At 44.8% G+C, this 26,776-nt stretch overlaps 1 protein-coding gene across 1 annotated transcript in view; it reads right to left on the bottom strand.

The window, feature by feature from the left end:
• The window catches only part of MYO5B (myosin VB), a 382,924-nt gene that overhangs the window by 42,325 nt on the left and 313,823 nt on the right, over positions 1-26,776 (bottom strand). Inside the window, exons 23-27 of the mRNA XM_038743484.1 lie at positions 17,215-17,299; positions 14,847-14,995; positions 13,107-13,226; positions 11,044-11,184; positions 1,361-1,426 (exon numbers count right to left, since the gene is read on the bottom strand). Coding sequence (XP_038599412.1) covers positions 1,361-1,426; positions 11,044-11,184; positions 13,107-13,226; positions 14,847-14,995; positions 17,215-17,299 — 561 coding nt within the window. The remainder of the gene's footprint in view (positions 1-1,360; positions 1,427-11,043; positions 11,185-13,106; positions 13,227-14,846; positions 14,996-17,214; positions 17,300-26,776) is intronic.

Raw genomic sequence — 26,776 nt, 5'->3', positions numbered from 1 at the left:
AGCAACTTAAAGGAATTAAAGGAAAGCATTCACTGGAAGCAACCTCCATTGACTGTCCCTGTTTGTGCCAACTCTGCCAATCACCTAGTCACTCCTGGACAGAAAAGGAGGGAAAGAGGCAAGTAAGAGGGGCAGGGGAAAGGGGCAGAGACTGGGCTAACGACTGCAGAAAGTCTCTCCGCAGCTTGCAAATTGCCGGCTTTCCTTCATTCTACTGTTCTGGGCCTTTTCGGCTCCAGGCTTCGCAGAACCAAGTGGTGGAGGATTCAGGAGGGAAGCAAGGGCTGGATGGGAAGCGGTTACATCTTCACAGAAGCCTGTGGCTGCTGGGAACTAATGCAAAGGCCAGGCAGAATAGGCTGGTAAGCCACCTCCCTTGCTGACTGATGTCTGAAACAGGCATTAAAAGGAAACCCAGCTGCCCTTGCTGAAGGTGGCAATGATCTCTAGCCACTTAGTGTGGCTGAAATGAGCAGACGGACTCTTCCTCAAGCTGCAGGCAACAGGAACCTGACAGGGCCTGTGCATGACAGCCAATTGGTCGGTGGGTGCGTAATTGTGCAGCAAACCAAGCCGGGCCCACCCCTGCCGCTAGCCCATCCCAGGGCCATCCCATAGCAGAAGTCTTGGAGCTGGGTGAGAACATTAACACTGGGAACGGAGGGAGGTAAAGGCACGTCTAAGCCTGAGAAACCAGCATTTCCTAGCTTGGCTTCCCGCCTCTCCCACCCATTGTTGGGTAGGGACGGTCTCTGTCTGTTGCCGAACTGTACTTTCCAAGTGCTTAGTACAGTGCTCTGCACACAGTAAGCGCTCAATAAATATGACTGAATGACGAACAAACCCTATCCCAACCCCCTTCCTCTAAAACTGGACCTGAAAAACCGAGAGACCTCTGAGGAACACCTAATAGTTAAAGGGTTAAAGCTATTAGTCGGTCACACAGGCTCATCGCTATTTAGAAATGACCTCTTTGTCCCATCAGTGTGTTCTGACACAGCATTAACAACTTCAGTGTAATTTTAGGCGCAGCTTCGATTGTATCCTTTATCATCTGCCACGGCACACAAAATACTTTTCAGCTGCTGATGTCATCAAAAGCTCCGATTAGCTCACAGTCAATTTGCTTCCTGTCCCTCGGCTGCTTTCTATGTTTCTCAATGCCGTCAGCATCCAAGTGGATAGGGGTAAAAACAACTCTAAGCATTTGTCTCAACCTATGGGAGGCTAATTCCCCTTCATGATCTGTTGACACCCAACTGACGACATGGTTGACCCTGTCTCCTTGGCCTTAAGCTCCTCTCAATTTGGTAGCTGGGTCTGGTTTTAAAAGAAGCGCGTTTCAAACCAAGAGCCTCACCTTCAGACTGTTGTAGGCCAGATCTGCCTCCTGGTCCACACTGACATCCTCCTTTGGCTCAGTTACCTACGCGAATTAAGAGACAGAGTTGTGACTGTCAAGAACAGGGAGGGAGGTTCTCGGTGACTCTCTTCTTGAACTCCTGAGTGAAAAGCACTTCCTTAAAATGGTAGGAAGGGTGAAGGGAGGAGATCCTAATGAATTAATAATGATAATTAACTAATAATGACGGCATTTAATAATGATGGCAATGAATTGATTTTCATCTTTTCCCACTGCCCACTCCTCTCGTCCACCTAAGGAATTATTTTTGGTTTCAATAAATTTAGGGAATAATAGGTTTAGAGAAGCAGCATGGCCTAGTGGAAAGTGCACACGCCTGGGAGTCAGAGGACATGGACTCAATCTTGGCTCTGCCACTTGTCTGCTGTGTGACTTGGGCAAGTCATTTAACTTCTCTGTGCCACCACTTCAACTGTAAAATGGGGATTCAGTGCCTGTTCTCTCTCCTACTTTGACTGTGAGCCCCATGAGGGATAGGGACTGCATCCAATCTATCTTTCATCTTCCCCAACACATAGTACAGTGCTTGGCACAAGTAAGCACAAAATACCATTAAAAAAAATTAAAGAGGTTAAATGAGTGGAGACGATTGAAAAGGCAGTTTAGCAGTACCCATTTAACAGCTTCCTGGCAATTGGTGGCATACATGTAGGGAACGTTTCTGGCAATCTCCTTGTCAGACCTCACAAGTTCTCTGAAAGGGTGATGCTTTCAAAATCAAGGTTCCTTCAACTTATTCACTTTTGACCATTCAAGTTGCAAATGTTATCATGTTTGCCTCCCCCGTTAGAGTGTAAGCTCTTGGCAGGCAGGTTTCTTCATTATCCTATACTTCCCAAGCTCCTAGTTCAGCTCACCACACCAAGTGGACAACCAATAATTGCCACAATAACAAGTGCTTAGAACAGTGCTTGGCACATAGTAAGCGCTTAGCAAATACCATTACTATTATTAGTAGTAATAATAATAAAAGGCTGATTTTAAATTCAGGATTTACTAGATTATCATCCTAATAATCTGGCCTTAAAACTAACCTTGCAAATAGCCACTAGTCCAGGAGGAGCAACCACGTAAAAAAGGCCGTTTTTTTTTTATGGAATTAAGTGCTTATGTACCAGGCATTGTACTAAGCACTGCGGTAGATACAAGATAATCAGGCTGGACACATAGGGCTCACAGTATTAATCCTCAATTTACAGATGAGGTAACTGAGGTCAAGAGAAGTTAAGTGGCTTGCCCAAGGTCACCCAGCAGACAAGTGGCCGAGCCAGGATTAGAACCCAGGTCCTTCTAACTTCCAGGCCCGTTGGTTACTGCCACCTTTAACTTTCTGGGGAGTGGATGCAATGGAAGAAGTTTAGTATCTAATTGTAGGCTAACTAAGCACTCACGCAACCAGAACAGAACTGTTTCTGATGCTCTTTATTAGTTATCTCTCTGTACCATGAACATTTTCAGCTATTTTTGGGAATTAGTAACCCCTTCCTACTTTAGATTATGCTTGTTAGGTGTCCCTGTATTTGCTCCAGGGCCTGCTACCATGCTGGCTCAAGGAAGTATGCTTAATAAATATTGTGGCAATCACAGAGAGGGTAGATGGCTTCTCATATTTCTCATCCTGATAAAAGAGCAATGCAGCTATACAGTGTTTTATTTCCATGTAGCCGAGAGAGCTGGATAACACCAACACCTTATCCAACACTCAACATCAACATCCAGAATGGGAATTTATACCTACATTTATGTCTGCTTATGAGAACCAGTGTGCCCTAGTGGAAAGAGCGCAGGTCTGAGAGTTGGAGAACTTGTGTTCTAATCCCAGCTCTGCCACTTGCCTGCTGTGTGATCTTGGACAAGTCACTGAACTTCTCTGATCCTCAGTTAACCTCATCTGCAAAATGGGGATTCAATTCTTGTTCTCTCTCCTATTTACTGTGGGACCTGATTATCTTGTATCTACCCCAGCTCTTAGTACAGTGCTTGATACACAGTAAGCATGTAACAAATATCTCGGTGATTTTTCTAGACTGTGAGCCCACTGGGGACAAGAATTGTCTTACTTGTTGCTGAATTGTACTTTACAAGCGCTTAGTACAGTGCTCTGTACACAGTAAGTGCTCAATATGATTGAATGAGTGAATGAATGACTTGAAAATCCTCTCCTGGGTGATATGAATCTCCTTCCCTTCCCCGCTGCACCTGTATATATGTATATACGTTTGTACATATTTGTTACTCTTTATTTATTTATTTTACTTGTACATATCTATTCTATTTATTTTATTTTGTTAGTATGTTTGGTTTTGTTCTCTGTCTCCCCCTTTTAGACTGTGAGCCCACTGTTGGGTAGGGACTGTCTCTATATGTTGCCAACTTGTACTTTCCAAGCGCTTAGTACAGTGCTCTGCACACAGTAAGCGCTCAATAAATACGATTGATGATTATGATATGAATAGTTTTTTCTTCCCTTGGTCCTTTCAGGAGGAGCCAAACATCTGACTTTTTTAGTAGTGCTTGTTAAGCATTTTATTATGTGTTCGAAGTGCTGGGGTAGATACAAGCTAATCAGGTTGGACACAGTTCACGTCCCACATGGGGCTCGCAGTCTTAATCCCCATTTTATAGATGAAGTAACTACGGCACAGAGAAGTTAAGTACTTGACCAAGGTCACACAGCAGACAAGTGGCAGAGCCAGAATTAGAACCCAGGTCCTTCTGATTCCCAGGCCCATGCTCTCTCCCCTAGGCATCACTGCTTCTCCCTGACTTTGACAATAATCATCAATAGCAACAGCAATTTTCCTGGGGTTTGAAATTTCATCAAGCATTTGACTCCTGCAATCTAGAGACAGGAGAGACGTGTTCATCCCAAGATCTCAGATTTCCACCAGACTTCGCCTGCCCACACCCTACTACCACCAGAGATAAATTCATTCCATTTTTCCACCACTCAATACAGTGCATATTTGTAGTGTCTCCCGGGTGAATAGCCTTGATTTAGTGGTTTGAGGGAAATGCTTACGTGGAAAGAAAAAAAAATCCCAGCTGGCTGCCATCCTTCTTCTTTCGTCCTCTCTCGTTAGTGGGTGCAAGAGTTTGCCTGGGTGGTATGAAGATTAACAGCCTGTGCAGCTTTGCTGACTGAGCACAGGACCTCAAATAAGGAAATCTCCCTGCTGATGCTGTTCAGGACTGATGGGCAAAGGGGCCGGGGGTGGCAGAGCAGCCCCTCAATGTTTCTGAGCCTTGGTTGTGCACCTCCAAAATGGAAGGCAGGGCTGCGGCTGTTCAGGTTTTCCTTTGTAAAACTGAAGTTGCTTCCCAGATGTTCCGGAGAAGCAGCGTGGCCTAGTGGAAAGAGCCCCAGCCTGGGACCGGGGTTCAAATCCTGGCTCTGCCACGCGTCTGCTGCGTGACCTCGGACAAGTCACTTACCTTCTCTGTGCCTCATCTGTAAAATGGGGATTCAAGATCTGTTCTCCCTCCTACTTAGATCTAGAGCCCCATGTGAAACAGGGAACTGTGTCAAACCCGATAAACTTGTATCTACCCCCAGCGCTTAAAACAATGCTTGGAACATAGTAAGCACTTCAAATAACAATAATTATTATTTTCATTTTCCCCAGGGCTAGGGTTCCAGAAGGGCAACTCCTAGATCAGCAACTTCAATTGTCTGTCCCTACCTAGTGATGACAGGATGCACGTTGGATTCCTTGGGGGACAAACAGCCAGGGTAACAAAGACCTGTCGTGTGCAAGGGGTTTGTGTGGGATTCATTGCACCAAATTTGTGTAACTTGTACAAGTTACTGCCAACTTGCACTTCCCAAGCGCTTAGTACAGTGCTCTGCACACAGTAAGTGCTCAATAAATACGATTGAATGAATGAATAAGAAAAATGAACAATAATTTTCCTGAATACATGAATAGGCAGGTGAGTGTAATAATTCATTTACTGAGCACTTACTGTGTGCAAAGCACTGTACTAAGCACTTATAAAGTACAGTTCAGCAGCAAATAAGACAATTCCTGCCCACAATGGGCTCACAGTCTGGAAAAATCACAGAGATATTTGTTATGTACTTACTTTGTATCAAGCACTGTACTAACAGCTGGGGTAGATACAAGATAATCAGGTCCCACAGTAAATAGGAGAAGAACAAGAACTGAATCCCCATTTTGCAGATGAGGGAACTGAGATTCAGAGAAGTTCATTGACTTGTCCAAGATCACACAGCAGGCAAATGGCAAGGCTGGGATTAGAACCCAAGTTCTCTCTCGGACCTGTGCTCTTTCCACTAGGGCACACTAGTTCTCATAAGCAGATATAGGAGTAGGTATAAATTCCCATGCTGAAGTGCTGGATGCTGATGTTGGGTGTTGGATGAGGTGTTGGTGATGTCCAGCTCTCTTAGCTACATACAAATAAACTGCAGGGTCACTGATGCATACCCAAACTCAAGAGGGCCAGGTGGTCATGGGTTCTAAACGCAGGTCTGCCACTTCTCTGCTGTGTGGCCTTGGGCAAATCACTTTACTTCTCTGTGCCTCGGTTCCCTCATCTGTAAAATGGGTTATTAAGACTGTGAGCCCCACATGGGACAGGGACTGTGTCCAACCTAATTTGCTTTTATCCATCCCAGCGATTAGCACAGTGCCTGGCACCCAGTAAGCGCTTAACAAATGCCATAATTATTATTATTATGTTCTGGTATGACAATTATTTGGCCACGGTGACCCCTTCTGTCAACAGGGGAGAAGAGGCACACAAATGGATTAAGGCCAGGAGGTGCTGTGATGCCTGATCCCAACCCCAGCTCCTGTTGGGGGAGTGATCCGGGTCCTTCCCCTAAAGGTGGGATAAGCCATATCCACCTCCCTTCCCCTAATCAATGCCCCACATGTATGGTCTGGGCTCCTGGCAGAGCCAGCCCATTGCAGCTGGTGCAAAATGAGTGCCCTGAGGGCAAGAAGGCAAGGGGACAGGCAGGGAGCCATGTCCATTTGAACCCGGGGTCTGTCATTCGAGCAAGGAGTGCTGGAGTTTATCACCTGACAGGAACTGGATTTTTCTAATGTGGTCAGTGTGGGCAAGGCAAGGTGGTTTCCTCTGTCTCAGCTAGGCACAGCTGAGCAGTTTGGGTGACATCTTCTACAGAGCCTACCTCTCCCCCAGTTGCTTTTCCCCTTTGGGTCAGGCCCGTCTCCTGTTCCCACCATCCTCGTGATTCCAATGCGGAAGGGAGGAACACTGTACAGGGCGCTCAGAGCGCTTCGCACGCTAAGCTCACCCGAGAACGTGGCCCTGTTATCTGCTGTTTGCTCCGGCCCCGCCTCTGGCTCCTGCCCCTCCCTCTGGCTTCTCCCTCTTCTAGACTGTGAGCCCACTGTTGGGTAGGGACTGTCTCTATATGTTGCCAACTTGTACTTCCCAAGCGCTTAGTACAGTGCTCTGCACACAGTTAGCGCTCAATAAATACAACTGAATGAATGAATGAATGCCTCAGGATGACTGCTCTCTCCCAGGTTCACTTTTCTCCAGTTTCTTCCCCTGGCTGTGACCCTGTGCCAACCCTCCCCCCGGCTCAATGCCCTTGTGGTGCCAGTCCAGTTAGAGAATATTTGATTTTCATCCGGGTTGCCGAAGAAACCGAGACCCTTCTGTGTTGTCTACGTACTTGGATCTGTGACATTTGGACAAATGATATCCACCTCACCCCCAACCCCACAACGCTCATGTACATATCTTTAAATTATATATTATAAATTTCTTATTTATTCATATTAATGCCTGTCTTCCCCTCTAGACTCTAAGCTCGTAAACTAGACTGAAAGTTCCCTGTGGGCAGGGAACATGTTCGTTACTTCTGTCGCACTGTACTCACCCAAGCGCATAGTACAGTGTTCTGCACATAGTAAATGTTCAGTAAATACCGCTGATTGGTGAGCAAATCATAGCAAGAAAAACTTTTGTGCATAGGACCACCAGTGTCCTATTTCACTAGTAATAATAATAATCATAATAATAATAATAATAATAATGTCGGCATTTGTTAAGCACTTACTATGTGCAAAGCACTGTTCTAAGTGCTGGGGGGATACAAGGTGATCAGGTTGTCCCACGTGGGGCTCACAGTCTTAATCCCCATTTTACAGATGAGGTAACTGAGGCTCAGAGAAGTGAAATGACTTGCCCAAGGTTACAGCAGACATGTGGCACAGCCGGGATTCGAACTCATGACCTCGGACTCCAAAGCCCGTGCTCTTTCCACTGAGCCACACTGCTTCTCGTGCTGCTCTTCTAGTGCTGTCTCAGGGATAGGTAAAAATGACTGCAAGTTTGCAGTCACGGTTTGCTCTCTTCACCTTTAGAACATTTTACTCACATGGCAGACTACTTTTTTTTGTGGTATTTGGTAAGCGCTTACTAAATAATAATAATAATGATGGAATTTATTAAGCACTTACTATGTGCAAAGCACTGTTCTAAGAGCTGGGGAGGTTACAAGGTGATCAGATTGTCCCACGAGGGGCTCACAGTCTTAATCCCCATTTTACAGATGAGGGAACTGAGGCACAGAGAAGTTAAGTGGCTTGTCCAAAGTCACACAGCTGACAATTGGCAGAGCGGGGATTTGAACCCATGACCTCTGTCTCCAAAGCCCGGGCTCTTTTCCACTGAGCCATGCTGCTTCTCTTGCCAGACACTGTACTAAGCATTGGAGTAGATACAAGCTAATTAGTTTAGACACGGTCCCTATCCTCAGGGGCCTCACAGTCTTAATCTCCATATTTCAGATGAAGTAACTGAGGCACAGAGAAGTGAAGTGGCTTGCCCAAGGTCACAAAGCAGACAAGTGGAAGAGCCAGGATTAGACTCCAGATCCTTCTGCCTCTCAGGCCTGTGCTCTATCCACTAGGTCATGCTGCTTCTCTAGGGTTACTTAACCCTTAGTGGGAGAGCATAAGCTCTCCATATCCCTAGTACATACTTACATTTCTGTACACATTCTAATTTACACATGTACATATCCATAATTTATTTAATTTACATTAATAGCTGTCAGCCTGCCAGACTTTAAGCTCACAGTGATCAGGGAATGTGTCTACTAACTCTGGCGAATTGTACTGTCCCAAGAGCTTAGTACAGTGTTTTGGACACAGTTAGCGCTCAATAAATACCATTGATTGACTGATTGATTAGCATGAAGAAGATATTTAGTAACGTTTGCAGAGGCCTCGTTTTCAGAGGGGGCTAGGCACACAGGTATTCTGAAGTTACTAAATCTGTCACCAGCTGCAAAAATGCACACATAGTGTGTGTGTGTGTCTGTATTTATACTGTCCTTCATTGTCTAAACTGATGCTTCTACCAGTGTTGCTATCCACATCTAGACTGTGAGCCCACTGTTGGGTAGGGACTGTCTCTGTATGTTGCCAACTTGTACTTCCCAAGCGCTTAGTACAGTGCCCTGCACACAGTAAGCGTTCAATAAATACGATTGATTGATTGATTGATGTGCAAGTGGATTTGACAAGGCCTCCGTATAATGACTGGTAGTTCTTTTTACATTGTATCCACAGCAAGTTGGCAGCCAGGGCCCATGGGGTCAGTCCCCAATTTCCCTCACTGGCCTCGTGAGCCTTACTTTGAGAAAAGTCTTTGGTGGTGGAATGCTCAAGGCCTAGGTTGATTGCTGGCTATGGGGCATTGCTACAATGTCCCAGCAGCAGTTTTCTGGCCCGACAGTGGCTCTAATTCATTCCGGGACTGGCCGGCCATCATCACTGCAGAGTCACTGGTGCTTCCAGGGAGTTAAATCATTTCCACATTGATTTTACATCCCATCGATTTCAGTTTCATTTCTCTCCCTTTCTCCAAGGCCAGAGAGCGCTGAGCCACAGATTTCTGTTTCAGAAGAACGGTCCGGCTGACACTCTGCTTGGGATGACCAGGGCGGTACGTTCCCAAGCCGACCGAATTGCCCCCTCAGCCTCAGCGACCTAGCTGGAGGTGGTATAGCTGGGGGTGCCCAGATTCTCACCTCAGCACCCCCGATTCTCTCTGGCTGAGTAAAGGACACTGCTCAGGAGGGCACAGTCTCCTCCTCTGATCTCTGGTGCCCAGCTCTGCCCACTGTCAGGGGTGATCAGGGGCCCACAGCCCATGAGGCAATTCTTTACCTAGCAACACCGGCCCGGTTTTCAACATCACCCTGACCATCTGCGGGGGCAACACAGGGAATAAAGAAATGAAACCCAATCTTGGCCCCAATCTGATCCAAGTTGTATCGCCTGATGCAATCTCCTTTCACATTCATTTGATTAATTTCTCTCCAGGTAGCCACCTCTCCTAAAAGGCTGTGTCATTTGTAAACCCAATCTTTTTACTCTCAAATCTGCAGATAACCACAGTTATTTAATCCACCAGGGAGCTTGAAATGCATCACCCTCTGTTCTGCAGAGGGAATTTAAAAATAGCAGCCCAGGGGAACAGTCTTCTAGCAATCCCATGGGGAAGGAAACTGCTGGGGGACAAAGCAGAGAGGAACGGCCTGCTCTTTCCTGATAAATCCTTTTATCCATCCAATCAATCAGTGGTATTTATTGAGTGCTTATTATGTGCAGAGCACTGTACTAAGGGATTGAGAGAGTACAACACAACAGAATTAGTGGATACATTCCCTGCCCATGATGATATAGAAAAAATATCAGCCTCCGTTGGGTCAAAAGAACAGTACCTGGTCAGGATATTTTGGAATCACAGAAGGGTGAGCTCTCACATTTAACTGTATGCTCATGGAGGGCAGGAATTCTGTCATCCTTCTTTAGAACGTTTTCTAGGTACTTAGCACAGAGCCCTGCTGACTGGAGATGCTCAGGATGCTTTGATGATGATTTGATGCTTCCTAGAAAACTAGGCTCTCCTGACAATTAACATGTTCAAATGAGAAGCGGCATGGCCTAGGATTCAGAAGAACTTGGGATCTAATCCCAACTCCTCCACTTGTCTACTGTGTGACCTTCGGCAAGTAACTTCCCTTCTCCATGTCTCAGTTACCTCATCTTTAAAATGGGGATTAAGACTAAGAGGCCCAGGTCGGTTAGGGACTGATTGGCTTTTATCTTCCCCAGCATTCCAGTATCTGGAACATAGTAAGCCCTTAAAAACCACAAAAAGTAAAAAAAGCAATTTAGAGCAAGGGGTTGGTGTCCAGCAAACAACCAAACAGAGGAGGGCTCTTGGAGTCTTGCCCAGGAGCTAGGCGGTAAGCTTGTTGTGGGCAGGGGACAAGTCTACCACCTCTGTTGCACTGTACTCTCCCAAGCACTTAGTACCCTGCAAGTCCCCAATAAATACCACTGATTAAGAAGCTATTTGCCTGGACATCTAAGCTAAAATGAACCCACCCTGAGACTTAAATTCAGCAAGAACTCAGGGGCATTTTTTTGATAGCTGCAGGGAGAAGCACCTGTTACATTCAGTGACTTGCCTACCGTCACACAGCAGTGGGACCCGGTTATTTTCAGCTAGCTGTGGGTAAGGGTATCCCGTGACTTTGTGTTCCCATCCCATTCCCTGGAAAACTACAGTGGTTTTAATGAAGAAGCCTACCATACCTGGGATTTCTTGCTTTCCTGTTGCTCTTTTTTCTCCAGCTGAGTTTGAAGTTTCTTCCTTTCCTGTTCCAGCTCTCTCACTCGCTTCTGGAGCTTTAAGAAGACAGTCATGTCCATGGCTGCTTTCTCCAAGCCAATTTCCTTCAAGAAAATGGGGAGAAGAGAGATGGAAAGAGAGAGAGAGAGAGAGAGAGAGAGAGAGAGAGAGAGAGAGAGGTTTTTTTTAACAGGTTAGGAATCCCAACTCTAGCCCCACTAATGATGATGATAATAATAATAATAATAATAATAATAATAATAATAATGGCATTTGTTAAGTGCTTACTATGTGAAAAGCACTGTACTAAATGCTGGGGAGGATATAAGGTGATCAGGTTGTCCTACGTGGGGCTCACAATCTAAATCCCCATTTTACAGATGAGGTAACTGAGGCCCAGAGAAGTAAAGTGACTTGCCCAAAGTCACAAAGCTGACAATTGGCAGAGTCGGAATTCGAACTCATGACTTCTGACTCTAAAGCCCATGCTTTTTCCACTGAGTTAAGCTGCCCACCGTGGGCAGGGAACGTGTCTGTTAACTCTATTATACTGTGCTCTCCCAAGTGCTTGGTACAGAGCTCTGTACAAAGTAAGTGTTCAATAAATACCACTGATTGATCACACACTGTTAATTTCACCTCCAGCTGCACATAAGTTTTATAGACATATAAACTGTACACCACACACATCCCTTTCTACCATGAGAACATTAAAGACCAGGAAATTTGTTTGTTTTTTTTTTCTTTCATAAATGAACACACATTTAAAATGGCTAATCACAAAGCTAATGACTAAACGGAGGCACAGGGGACTGTTTCACGAAAATGAGAAACTTCTAAACCCCATTCCATTCAGAAGACACTCACAAATTCAGATCATATTGCATGCTGCTGATGTACTAATATGATCATTAATCACAGTAAATGTGCTGTCAAACTCTGCTAGATTACTCCTTGAAACAAAATGAACTTGTCTGGTGTGGAGGGCTCATTTATCTAAGAAAATCCTGTAGTACCTGTTTCAAGAGATATTTCCATTCAAGTTCATCCTTGGCCCCTGTCCTCCAGGATCCTCTAGTGAGTGTGAGGATATGTACACATATGTGCACATGTATGTGTGCATATCTTCCCCTGGCTTGGATTCTGAGCCTTGGAATGGTATGAGAAGAAGAAGTGTGGCCTAGTGGAAAGAGCACATGCCTGGAAGTCAGGAGACTGGGGTTCTTGTCCTGGCTCTGCCACTTGCCTGCTGTGTGACCTAGGCAAGTCAATGACCTTTCCTCCTATGTAAAATGGTGCTTGTGACCCAGAGAATTCACTGTTGTCCACCCAGTCATCACTTTCCTCTTTGTCTCTGGTTTACACTTCAGTCAATCAATGGCATTTATTGAGCACTTACTGTGTGCACAGCACTGTCCTAAGCACTTGGGAGAGTACAATAAAACAGAGTTGTTAGGTGGTTCACTCTCCTTCCTGGATCATTTTTCTAAAACGTCATTCAGCACCCAAGTCTCCAAACATTTACCTTTCCATGTTGCTCCTCTCTCAATTTCACCTTATTCCTGGGCCTTGGAGTTTGGAGGCTGGTTAATATTATGCCTACAGCAAGGCTCTGAACCATTATTTTAATGCATCATGTGCAATGCCTTGCTGTAAAGTTTGCAGCTTGCTGTCCTACCCATCTGTCTCCTGTATACAGAAAGGATGGGAATCTCCTCCTTCTGCAGGTGCCCAGAATAATGCCATCAACAAATACCCCTCTAGACTGTAAGCTTGTCACGGGCAGGGAATGTATCTATCAACGCTGTTGCATTTACTCTCCCAAACGCTTAGTACAGTGCCCTGCACAGAGTAACTGCTCAATGAATGCCATTGGTGGACTGATATGAAATTCTGATTTCCAGAACAATGCTGTACCTAGTGTAGTCAGAGGGCTTCGATGAAATTAAATTTACAGAGTGGCTCCAAGACTCAAGCAGGCTGACTGGTTCATGACCCACGATGAATTTTGGCTGGTTTGACTTACCTCCACCTGCTGCATGGTGTCTTCAGTGTCTCCTATCTCAGACGTAGAGATTGAAGGGTAGTTGGAGTCGGACTCTAGGCTGCTTTGATTTGATGGGTTCCTCCGGTGCCCTGGGGTTTGCTGCCCAATGAGAGCATTACATGTGTGATTTAAGAGGCTGCAGTTTATAAAGGAACAGTGGTAATAAATGATGTTAATCTCCTAGCAGCTGCAGCCCTGGGAATGTGCTTTTTGGCTTTTATGTTACTAAAGAAAATTGGTATCATTAAGTATGTGGAATGGTACTAATAGAAACTCTTCGATAGCTGTCTTAATCACTCTCCAGTGTCACAAAATAATGAAATTTCTATCCCAGAAAAACACTCTATGGCAAAGATTGAAAACCTTCCCCATTAATTAAATGAAAAGCCAATCCATTTAGAATGCCTTTTGACATGATCTTTACTTCCGCAACTCCTTCACACATTGGTGGCATGCAGACTTTCAAAAGGAAATTTGAGATTTTTATAATTCTACAGGCTTACGCATCATCACATTACCTTTCCTACACAGTCTGCTAGCATTAGTATAACTCTTGCCTTTGTTCACACCTTTACTACTGAGCTAGCAGTTAGATTTTAAGAAAATCAAAAAATGTTAGAAATTGTATGGTCCACTGATTTTCATAAATTATTTCCCTTTTGATATTAGGCTCCATCTTGGGGAGTAAAACTAGACTGCTTCTATTAACTTGTTTAGGGGGTGTAGGAACACATTCCTGTAGGTAAATGTCATATCAGGATAAATGTGCATTCAGTTTTGCCAAAATCCGGATTTTCACTGAATGTTTGGGCTAGAATATTGTTATGGAGTTGGGGAGAATGTTCATCCCACAGCACAAACGTTTGGATATACTGAGGCAGAAGAAAAGAAGGAGAGAGAGAGAGAGAGAGAGAGAGAGAGAGAGAGAGAGAGAGAGAGAGAGAGAAGAGAGAGAGAGAGAGAGGAGAGAGAGAGAGAGAGAGAGAGAGAGAGAGAGAAGAGAGAGAGAGAGAGAGAGGAGAGAGAGAGAGAGAGAGAGAGAGAGAGAGAGAGAGAGAGAGAGAGAGAGAGAGAGAGAGAGAGAGAGAGAGAGAGAGAGAGAGAGAGAGAGAGAGAGAGATGCATGCATGGCACTGGACCCTGGGCTACTGAATTTTATTTAAAGTGGAGTTTTACAAGAATGCAATCCAACATTACAGCAAAACTGAGTGTACTGTTATTGAAATAAAGATAACCTTTCTATCACAATGCTTTAATGTTTTAAAAAAAGGAATCTTGATTTGGAGACTGTATGAGATGCCCAAGTTCCCATGTGTGTGATATTTTTTAAGCCAGAACTAGAATGTCCCAACAGAAATCCTTTCAGACTTTTTTTAAATGAATAAGAGATTTTTTTTAGAACTAGGAAATGCAGAAACACAAGTATCTGGAAATTTCCTTAAGAAGATATCTTTAAGTTCCTTGTAAAATAGGGTGAGAATTTCAAATGATCTAAAATCATTTATTTCCCCATCCCTAAAAAGTATACCTGAGTCCCAAATTCTTTATTTATAAGCAGCCCTCTGGATTTGGAGGTGAGGTTCCTGGCAGTGTGATATTTCATCATTGTATGCAATGTGGCTGACAATCCCCACTGCAGAGTGGACAGGTCAAGACTGCCCCTTTTTGCAATGTTGTACTGGATTTTTGGTGGGGCCAAGAGTTGGGCATCTCCTTTACCTTTATAATTGTCATCTCATCCCTCAGGTTGTCATATCTCTGCTCCAGCCGGGAATACTCCTTCACGAGATTCTGGTACCGTGATCTTTCATCCTCCAGATCCCTTTTCATCAGCAGATTTTCCTTTATAGTGTTTTGGGCAAATTCATCTAAAAAGGACCACACATTAAATTACCATTTCTACTTCTGAAAGGATTCCTCTTGCACTTATCTCTAATTAATTGCTCATAAGAGGCTGCCTGAAGAGTTGAAACATCCACTCAAAATGAATCTAACCAGCCATTTCATGAAACATCCTGGAAAATGGGAAGAACTCCAATCAATCCAGCTGGCCTTAGAGGAAATGATGGAAGAAGATGATCCTCAATACCAGCGGAAGGGGACAGGACCCTTGGGGAAAAGCCAAAAATAAGTGTGGAGGCTCCGGTCGGTTTGAAGACCTGGGTTCTGCTCTCATACTGCTCAGCATCCTCTCTGGTTTTGTCTGTCATAAAGATAGTCGGTGGGGTCTGTGTCGGAGTTTGACCCTCTGCTCCTCTTCCTGGAACTGCTAGAGGAAGCGTAAGGTTGTGGAAAGGTGAGGAGTGGGTGAGGAAAGACAGGCCTAGTTGTTGGAAAGGGTCAGAAGGATTGAATTTTCCTTTCTTCATTTCTTCCTGTCTTCATTTTCCCTGCCTTCGGTTCTGTCAGACAAGGGAATGTGAGGAGCTCCCAGGCTGGGAAGGGTCTCAATCAATCAATTATATTTATTGAGCACTTACTATGAGCAGAGCACTGTATTAAGTGCTTGGGCAAGTACAATATAAAGGAATTGGAAGCACACAGCCCTTCTCCACTGGTCTTCAAAATCAGTGGTGACTTTTAGAATTGCCAGCACTAAAGGCATTAATGCTGATCTCTTGCAAATTGATCTTTTTTAGAATTTTTTTCTGGGGGCTGGAGGGCAAGTGGCAGAGGGCAGGCATCCTTGGGAGCATCGGTGGTGATGAGTGGTAATGGTGAGAACAAGATGGCACCAAACCCTCCCTCCCCGGGCCCACACTGAGAGGAGCTCCACCACCCAAGGAGTTGAAGCATCGGTACAGTGCAGGGCACTCCACCATTTCAGCGAAATGATAAAAAAAAGCAGCGAGTCAGCCTGGCCTAGTGGAAAGCACTCAGGACTGAATGTCAGGAACCTGGATTCTAGTCCCAGCTCTGGCACTGGTCTGCTGTGCGACCTTGGGCAAGTCATTTAATTTCTCGGTGTCTCAGTGCTCTCATCTATAAAACAGGGATAAGCTAGACCATGAACCCTATGTGGGATAAAGACTTTATGAGATATGAAAATCTTTAATCCATTCCAGGACTTAGCACAGAGTAAGTGCTTAATAAAAAAAAATAATAAAAATAATGTGGGTGCAAGTCACTATTTGGCCATTCCTTTCTTTTCTGAGGATTTTAGAAGGCTTTTAATACAATTCAGGGCTTGCTTCCTCCTCTCTTACACGTCCCCTTCCCCACATCTGAACGGCTTAACAAAAAGGCCAAACTGACTCTGTCCTGTAGATAGAGTCCTCTAGACTGTAAGTGCATTGTGAGCAGGGAAGGTGCCTACTAACTCTATTGTATTGTGCTCTAAGTGCCTCATACAGTGCTATGCACACAGCAAGTACTCAATAAATACCATTAATACAGCAACAAGATTCTTTTTGTGGTGAAATGGCCCTCACTCAGAGAAGAGGGATTAGAGACTCACCTAGGTAAAGCAAGTTATGTACCTATCTACTAATGTGCTGATTCTGGTGAACAAACTCCCCTTTCTTCTGGGGAATATGTGGTATGAGCTGAGTTTTTTTTTTTAAAAAACAGACAGGCCCATTCCTCATTAATCCCAGAAACACAACTGGCATCTGGAAAAATCTCTTTTTGAGACAAAATGCATGGAATTTTCACTGGGCTCTGCTGCAGTCTGGCCTTTGAAATAATTCATTCCCTCATTCTTATCACCCTAAGATAACACTGACTCAGTGTTCCATTCATCACTGATATTGTGGTCCGGGGTTCCTCTGCAAATTCTTTGTGAGAATATTAGCAGGGCAGTTTTCTTGCTTAGCCACCCTGATAAAATCCCAGAATGTAATTTGAATGGGGGATTCCGTGGAAGCTCATTTCCTTCTTAATTCTGCCCTGGTTCAATCAGATTTCTTCTCTTTGTTAATGTTCAGAAGCGAAACACGTAGACATGCTTGCAAGCCTCTCAGAGGCAAATTTGAATGTGATGACAGTGGGGAGTAGGGGAAGGAATGGAAGTTGAAGGGATGAAAAACTAAAAATATGGACCTTCCAATTCGCTGGTAGATAAAAACCTATAAGCCTTTCCACTTACCTTTAACTTGGCCAAGGATTTGGTTGTTGAGCTCCTCTTTTTCATGTTTCAAAAGAGCGTTTTCTTTCTCCAGATCAGAGACTCTCTAAAAAAGAACACAGCAACAGCAGGTTACCTTTTGGAATGCAGGCCAATGCCAGGTCAGACCTCTTTTGGAGGGAAATAGTTTCACCTGGCTGAGTTTCCCTTTAGTTTTTTGAAAAGAAAACAGTAACTAATCTCTTCCCCCCTCAATTTTGTAATTACTCTCGTTACTCTGAAAGCAAAAAACTCCACAAAAACAGATACGGGCCTGTGAAAAATTTCACTCACTAGACTTGTGCTTTCTGCCAGATGTTCTTTGAAAAGGGTGTATTTTTAGGGATAATACTGTTCACAGTGCATGCAGATGCAGTAAGTGCTTATTCCTGAGAAGCAGCATTGCTCAGTGGAAAAAGCCCGGGCTTGGGAGTCAGAGGTCATGGGTTCTAATCCCGGCTCTGCAACGTGTCAGCTGTGTGACTTTGGACAAGTCACTTCACTTCTCTGTGCCTCAGCCCCCTCATCTGTAAAATGGGGATTAAAAGTGAGAGCCCCATGTGGGACAACCCGATCACCTTGTATCCCCCCCAAGCTTAGAATAGTGCTTCGCACATAGTAAGCGCTTAACAAATGCCATCATCATTATTATTACTGGGGATTGGTTTCATGCTCTCGGAAATGCTAGAAAAGTAGAAACCCAAACTGAGTTTCATGGAATCCAAAGTTTACACTCTCAAGACTGTAAATTCCTTGTAGGCAGGAATCTTGTTCATCAACTTTATCGTACTGTACTTTCCCAAGAGTTTAATAAACTGTTCTGCACACAGTTATACGCAAACATTAATAATGGATTGATTGATGAATTTCCCCTTTCCCATTCTTTCTCCAGGCAGGTTTTAGTATCTGGAAATCAAAAGATTTTGGTGTAACTTCCACCCACAGACCGAAAGGGTTTGACAACAGGGTCAATATTTTTTTTTAATGGTATATGTTGAGCACTTACTATATGCCAGGCATTGTACTGAGCACTGGGGTAGATAAAAGTTAAAAGTTGGACACAGTCCTTGTCCCAAGTGCGGATCACAGTCTTAATCTCCATTTTATAGGGGACTGTGGCCCAGGGAAATAAAGTGACTTACCTAAGGTCACACAGCAGACAAGTGGCAGAGCTGAAATTTGAACTCAGGCCTGTGTTTCATCCACTGGGCCACGCTGCTTCTCATACTGTTTCTCAGTGTGGCCTGAAACTCCTCTGTGAGGTGAGGGGGATAGGTGAATCCTATCAGCCATGGTTCCTGGGAGCTTGGGGTGGATCCCGGGCCTATTTTAGCTCCATAGCTCTCTGGGAGACCCAGCCCCAAAGAGACTCCTGAGATTCCTCCTGACAGTGGGACCTCGGATCACATTTCCCAGACCTCTGCCAATAGGGATAGGGCTCTTTCTTCTCACATTCTTTGGTGAAGAAGGGTGGGAGTAAGGGCTGGGGTTACTCTGTGCTGGACCCCTCCAACCCAGGCCATTTAGAACCAGGCCGGCTTCAGGAAAAGCAGCAAGTAATAATTATAATAATGATGGTAGTTGTTAAGTGTGTACTATGTGCCAAGCACTGTTCTAAGAGCTGGCGTAGATATAAGGTAGTCAGGTTGTCCCACATGGGCTCCCAGTCTTAACCCCCATTTTACAGAGGAGATAACTGAAGCACAGAGAAGTGAAGTGACTTGCCCAAGGTTACACAGCAGACAAGTGGCAGAGCCGGGATTAGAACCGACAACCTTCTGATTCCCAAGCCCGGGCTCTATCCACTATGCCATGTTGCTTCTCACAAGAGGACCCATGTCAGTCAGCAGTAGACCAGTACAGTTAAAGGCTCTCCACACAGTAAGCACTCAATAAATACCTCCAATTGACTGACCGATAGCTGAGCTGTTGGGAATTAGGCAACAGTTCCAATGACACAAGTGGTCTCCCAGGCCCTCTTCACCCAAGCCTTTCCCCAAACACCTGGCAGCCAAAAGACCGAAGTTTGTTCTTGCAGGCCTTTGAGGGAGCACTTTGGTGTCACAAGACTGAGGAGATAGGTCCTCTTTTCCTAACTCCAGTTAAACTTTAGGCCAGATCTGAATTCTATGATTAGTTCAGGGCACTTGAGTTCCAGAAAGATGCTGGCAAATTGAGGATTCTAGGAGGAAGGACTAAAAGATTCTGGGTCTGGTGGACTGAGGCCTGAGGAGAAGTTAAATGAGGGAAAAATCAAAACCAAATAAGGCCACAACCACCCCTGGTGCCAGTGTTGGAGGCTGCTACATTTCTGCAGGTGGTGTGGGTCTGTGTGAGCTTTCGGCTTCCTGGGCTGCCACCTCTGGGTCTCTCCTGGCATCCTTGCACTGTAATAATAATAATAATAATAATGGCATTTATTAAGCGCTTACTATGTGCAGAGCACTGTTCTAAGCGCTGGGGGATACAAGGTGATCAAGTTGTCCCACGTGGGGCTCACAGTCCTAATCCCCATTTTACAGATGAGGTGACTGAGGCGCAGAGAAGTTAAGTGACTTGCCCAAGGTCACACAGCAGACATGTGGTGGAGTCGGAATTCGAACCCATGACCTCTGATTCCAAAGCCCGTACTCTTTCCACTGAGCCACGCTGCTTCTCTAATAATAATGACATTTATTAAGCGCTTACTATGTGCAAAGCACTGTTCTAAGCGCGGGGGAAGTTACAAGGTGATCAGGTTGTCCCATGGGGGGCTCACAGTCTTAATCCCCATTTCACAGATGAAGTAATTGAAGCCCAGAGAAGTTAAGTGGCTTGCCCAAAGTCACACAGCTGACAGTTGGCAGAGCCGGGATTTGAACCCCTGACCTCTGACTTCAAAGCCCGTTCTCTTTCCACTGAGCCATGCTGCTTCTGCGGACCCCCTAGGGCTTTGCCTAGCGGCTCTGAAGTGTCTTTGAGAAAAAGGGTCTAGAGAGGCCAGGGCAGGGTTTTTATTGATGGGAAAAACCAGCCAGACAAGCAAACTACTGCTACAGGTTCCCAGAGTTTCTGTAGCTGGGCAGAGGTGAAGGGAGGGGGCAAAGGACAGCTGAACAAACTGTCTCCCTGCTGGGTAAATTAAATACTTCCTCCATTAGATCAGCGATATCCTGGCAACTGTCCAAGGAAGACTCATTTGGGGCAAATGCCAATTCTACCTTCCCCTCTTCCAGCCCCACATCCCCCTTTGTGGTGGTTTCTCTTTTTCCGGAAAGCCACGACGGGCCGAAAGATCAGACCGGGAAATCACACTGCACCTCCATTTCTCTCGGGTCTATGGAGTTTGAGTTAATTGAACGACAGGCAAAATTTTAAAATTGGCTTTTTTGCTTCCAATGCCACAGGATAATAGAGGTTGTTTTCCTCCTGTTCATGTGAGACAAATGGGACAACATTTCTCCAGCGTGATGCTGAGTCAGCTTCATTGGTTCAGGCTTGAAACTGAATATTTAACCAGAGGAATAAGGAGGGAGAAGAAAGTCAGTGGGGCTGATGAGGTACTGTGTGTGGAAAGGGAAGCTAGGATAGGGCTTCCGCCACTACAAGTTGAATATATTCAACAATGAAGGCGAGTCACTGCTTTCTTCTCAGGAACACAGAGAAGTGGCATGGCCTAGTGGAAAAAGCACAGGCTGGAAGTCAGAAGGACCTGGGTTCTGATTCCAGCTCAGCCACTTGTCCGATGTGTGACCTCGGGTAAGTAACAACTTCTCTGTGCTTCAGTTTCCCTCATCTGTATAATGGGGATTAAGACTCGGAATCCCTTGTAGGGCATTGCCTGTGTCCAACCCAATTAGCTTGTATCAACCCCAGGCTTAACACAATGCCTGGAACAGAGTAAACATTTAACAGATATAATAATAAAACAAAAAAAACCCCTCAAAATTCACAGCCACTCATTTTGATGAAGCTTCAGAGACCCCCCTGAGGGGCTTGGCAACCAGAAACAGGAGCAGCTGGGACCCAGCTGTGGCTCTCTAGGCAGCGCTCTGGTGTGGAGTGAGGTGGCACATTACCCCCTTCCCACACCTCTGGACTCTCCCCTGTCTGGAACGTGCCTGGCCGGGACGTGATGACACCCCCAGATTGAACATGACTCTCCACTATCCCTAAAACTGAGCCTGATGCCACCCCAAAGGCAGGCTCAGTTCCCTCAGAGCAATGGCAGCCCAAACGCTAACTCTTGGCAAACAGGACGCTCCTGGAGCTGATCCAGGAGTTTGGACTGCCACACTCCACCTATGGTACAGTAGGGTCATCGGACAGCAGCAAGCATAACACCCTACCAAGAAGAAAGGGGGAAGTGAAGAGAGGGTGGAGTACATTTGACCTCAACTTAAATTCTCCTGGTAGAGTCTGATTCCTTTGAGGCCCAGTCCAGTTTCTTCTAGAACAAGTGCCTTTGGACCCGAGCTAATTTACTGAGACCAATACCAACCTAACACAGTGCTAATGATAAAAAAAAAAGCAGAATACACGCTAATCTGCGTGGGCTACTGGACTCACCCGCCCATGACTGGAAAGCCAAGAGGCTTTTTATTCTCAACTTGAGGCTCGCCGGAGCCCTTCTGAGCAAAGGCTTTGGACTTTTCTTCTTGGGAGGGCCAGGTTTAAAGGTTTAAGAAGTTGTTTTTGAATCCACTCCTGCTTCTTGCCTTCTGATACATGAATGCTTGGCTCTGACAAAGCTGAGGTTTGCCACTCCTCTAGACTCTAAGCTCGTTGTGGGCAAGAAATGTGTCTACCAACTCTGTCATATTGTACTCTCCCAAGAGCTTAGTACAGTGCACTACACATAGCAAGTGCTCAGTAAATATGATTGATTGCTACAATGAGCCATAAATCAATGGGGCATTAGGGGAAAATTTGGTCTTCTCACTTCGATCTGTTGTATTTATTGAGTGCTTACTGTGTGCAGAGCATTCTTCTAAGTGCTTAGGAGAGTACAATTCAATTGTATTTACTGAGCACTTACTGTGTGCAGAGCACTGTACTAAACGCTTAAGATAAGTTCCCTGCCCTCAATGAGCTTACAGTCTAGAGGATTTTCTGAAGAACTGGGTGAGAAGTAGCTCCACTTTTCCAATTGCCCAGAGAACGATTATACAGAATATATTCAATTTAGAAACGGAACTTGATCCAAAGTAACCCCGGACTGTGGAAAATGCGGTTACTTGATATATTCCAGATTTTCAAGGAAACCAGCCCAAGATCTATCACGGATCCAAGGAGAAAAAAAAAAAAAATATCTGCAGCCAATAGGTGTCCCTCTTGAAAATCCTTAGGCATGATGGAAAGCCTTGAGGATAAGCAATGTCAATGTGCTTTACCTGTATGTGATAAATGAAAGCCATTTTGTGCTTTAAAATTCATTTAACACCATTTTATACTCCTGAAAAATGAATTAAACTATCTACCTCTACAGTGCTTACTGGGGCAACAAACCACAACATAACACCGGTATAAGAATTTGCTGTGCACACAGTAAGCACTCAATAAACATGACTGAATGAATGACTGCTGTAGTTCTGGTAACAGGGAGGGTTTTTTTAAAGTGAAAAAACCCTACTCCAAACTTTAGCTTCCACTTGAATAAAAGTCTTGAAAATAGTTATCTTCCTACTATATTTATTCTTCCTATCATTAAACCCAGACCATACTATTTATTACTATACTTCCATAATAATAATAATGGTATTTGTTAGGTGCTTACTATGTGACAAGCACTGTTATAAGCGCTGGGCTAGATATGAGGTAATCAGGCTGTCCCACATGGGGCTCACCATCTTAATCCCCATTTTACAGATGAGGTAACAGGCACAGAAAGTCAAGTGACTTGCCCAAAGTCACACAGCTGATAAGTGGCGGAGCCGGGATTAGAATTTAAGATTTCCCAGATCCGTCCCATGCTCTCCACCCAAACTATTGTTACCCTGATCCTAGATCTTGATATATTGCTATGAGATTACTGTATTAGCTTCCTCTCTGGTCTTCCTGCTTTCACCCTCTCTCCTTTTCAGTACATATTCCATGCTGTTGCATAGACCATGTTCCTGAAAGGTCACTCAGCACATCACTCTCCACTCCTTCAAAACCTCTGACCCTTGCCACCTCTTGCCAGCGAGCAAACACTCCTTACCACTACCAGCCAGGCTCTCCAGCAGCTGATTCCACCTTACAGATCGGCTTTGTCTTCCATGTTTCAATTTACATTGTTTCATCTTTCCTATTGGGTTGGTCATTATTATTTCTTGCCTTATTTTCTGGAGTGGGAGTCCTTGGAGGGCCAGGGACTGTACCTAACTTTCACACTTAGAGAAGCAGTGTAGCCTAGTAGACAGAACACGGGGCTGGGAGTCAGAAGGACAGGGGTTCTAATCTTGGCTTTGCTACTTGTCTGCTATGTGACCTTGGGAAAGTCACTTAACTTCTCTCTGCCTCAGTTACCTCAAGTGTAAAATTGGCACTGAGAGCCCCACGTGGGACATGGACTGTGTCCAAACTGGTTAGCTTGTACCTGCCCCAGCATTTAAAACAATACCAGGCACAGAGTAAGTACTTAACAAATACCATAAAATAATAAAAAATAAATTAATATTGATAATAATAATAATAATGGCATTTGTTTAAGCACTTACTAGGTGCGAAGCACTATTTTATGTGCGGGGGGGATACAAGGTGATCAGGTTGCCCCTTGTGGGGCTCGCAGTCTTAATCCCCATTTTACAGATGAGGTAACTGAGGCACAGAGAAGTTAAGTGACTTGCCCAAAGTCATACAGCTGACAAGCAGCAGAGCTGGGATTAGAACCCACAACCTCTGGCTCCCAAGCCCGGGCTCTTTCCACTGAGCCACACTGCTTCTCTGCAGTAATACAACTATTACTGTTACGTTTTTCACCTGTTATTTTATAGCACCTCACCCTCTTTTCTTCTGCTTCTGGTCCCTTGTTTCTGCCATTCCCCTAGCCTGGAACCCCATCTCTCATCCCCAATTCCATCGTACCATAGCTCTCCCCATTGACGAACAGCTCCCAAAATCCCAACTTCTCCAAGAAGCCTTCCCCAACAAATTCGCAACACCCTAGGTCCACCTCCCCCACAGCCACACTTAGCACCGATATAATTAATTCCTATCCTCAGTACCTTTGTACACTTCTATATTCAATTGTTCATTCAGTTATTTCATCCTGTCATATGTGAACTACTTCCTGTACAAGTTTATTCTTCCTCTCGCGCTCACTATTTGTAAATACTTTATGTCTGTTTCCTCCACAAGATTGTAAGGTCACTGGTGATAGGGAATGTCTATCTTGCAAGTATGTGGTAGCCTGTTCCCCACTCAGTACCCATGTAATTACCACTGATCAAATGATTGAGAGGGTCCAAAGAAGAGTAACAAAAATAATGGATGGGCTGGAAAATGGAAAGACCTTAGTGGAAAGGTTAAAGGAATTGGAGTTGCTTAGCCTAGAGAAATGGGGTTAAAGGAGTGACTAAGAGATGCTCTTGTGTACAAGAGGGCTTATAGACTGAAAGCTCCTTGTGGGCATGGAACATGTTTCTCACTTTTGTTGTACTGTACTCTCCCAAATGCTTAGTGCAGTGTTCTGCACATAGTAAGCACTCAATAAATTTGATTAATTTTTCTGAGGAGGTTGCTGACCAGCTGCATTCCGTGTTCACGAAGGAATGGGTTGAAATTAAAGCAGGAGACATCTTGGCTGGAAACAGAGAATGAAGCAATCTATTTACTGAGCACTTACTGTGCTATAACTAAGCGCTTGGGACAGAACAATATAACAGAGTTGGTAGACATGTTCCCTGCCCAAAAGGAGCCGACTGTCTAGTGGGGGAGACAGATATAAAAATAAATTACGGATATGCACGCAAGTGCTGAAGAACTTCATGACTTTCAGGATGATGAAGCATGGGAAACAGTTTCCAGAGAAGGGTATCTCCATCACCGGAGACCTTACTGACAGCCATTTGTCCTAGGTGGTTTAGTTAGGGTCTCAGGGCTACAACTCAGGCTGAGCCGTGTCACAGGGCATCCCCTGGTTTGTTGGCCTTTAGTTGGCCCACTATGCTACTTCCAATAAGTCACAGGCAGAGCCTGTGTTTCAACCTGTCTTACTGTGGACCTTGACAGAATCTCTCCATGTGGACAGGGAGAACAGGGAACTAACGCAGAAGAGCCAGGGACAAACAGGGTCACCTAAAGGAAAGGCTGGTCGGGGGGAGAGGGGGATGAGTGGGAGGCAGAAGCCTCCCCCCATCATGGACTGGACCTGGGAGATGAAAAGTCCTTGCCTGTTGGCCCTCACTTTAAATGGACTTCCTGCCTCCTTGGTCACCATGATGATAATAATAATAATAATTGTGCTATTTGTTAAGCGCTTACTATGTGCCAAGCACCTTACTAAGCACCGGGGTGATACAAGCAAATCGGGTTGGACACGGTCCAAAATATTTTTTTTAATGGTATATGTTGAGCACTTACTATGTGCCAGGCATTGTACTGAGCACTGGGGTAGATAAAAGTTAATCAAGTTGGACACAGTCCTTGTCCCAAGTGTGGATCACAGTCTTAATCCCCATTTTATAGGGGACTGTGGCCCAGAGAAATAAAGTGACTTACTTAAAGTCACACAGCAGACATGTGGTGGAGCAGGGATTAGAACCCATGACCTTCTGACTTCCAGGAATGCCATGCATTCTTGTATTAAGCACTCAGAAAAGTACTATTCAATAGAGTTGATAATAATGATAATTAATAATTATGGTATTTGTCAAGTGCTTACTATGTGCCAGGACCTGTACTAAGTGCCGGAACTGTACTAAGTGCTGGAGACATGATGGCTGCCTTCAAGGAGCTTACCGTCTAGATAGGGAGACAGAAGTTAATATCAATTACAGAGAGGGGAAATGTCAGAGTGTCAGCTATGTACATAAGTGTGTTGGGGCTAGGCGTGGGATAAAATATCAAGTGCCTTAAGGGCTACAGGTCAGAATACATAGGCTATGCAGAGAGGAAGGGTGGGAAGGGGAAGCAGCATGGCCTAGTCGATAGAGCACATGCCTGGGAATCAGAAGCACCTGGGTCCTAATTCCATCTCTGCCACTTATCTGCTGTGTGACCTTGGGCTAGTCACTTCACTTCTCTGGGCCTCAGTTACCTCTTCAGTTAAATGGATATTTAGATTGTGAACCCCATGTGGGACATGGATTGTGTCCAACCTGATTAGGTTGTATCTACCCCAGGGCTTAGATAGTGCCTGGCACATAGTAAATGCTTAACAAATACCATAAAAAAGTGGGCTTAGACAGGGAAGGTCTCCTTTACCAATGCCACATCCTTCCATCCATAAGCAGGATTCATTCACTCTCCAGACTATTAAGTGAGGAGAACTTTACTTTCCCTTCTGCATTATCTAAGCACTTTGGTCTGTACCCCTTAAGCACTCTGATACTCATCCAACTGCCCCCTCAGCTCATCAGCA

The sequence above is a fragment of the Tachyglossus aculeatus genome, chromosome 3 (genome assembly GCF_015852505.1).
Source record: "Tachyglossus aculeatus isolate mTacAcu1 chromosome 3, mTacAcu1.pri, whole genome shotgun sequence".
NCBI lineage: Eukaryota > Metazoa > Chordata > Mammalia > Monotremata > Tachyglossidae > Tachyglossus > Tachyglossus aculeatus.
Note: the sequence above shows the minus strand (reverse complement) of the source record. Positions and strands in the feature narration are given on the sequence as shown.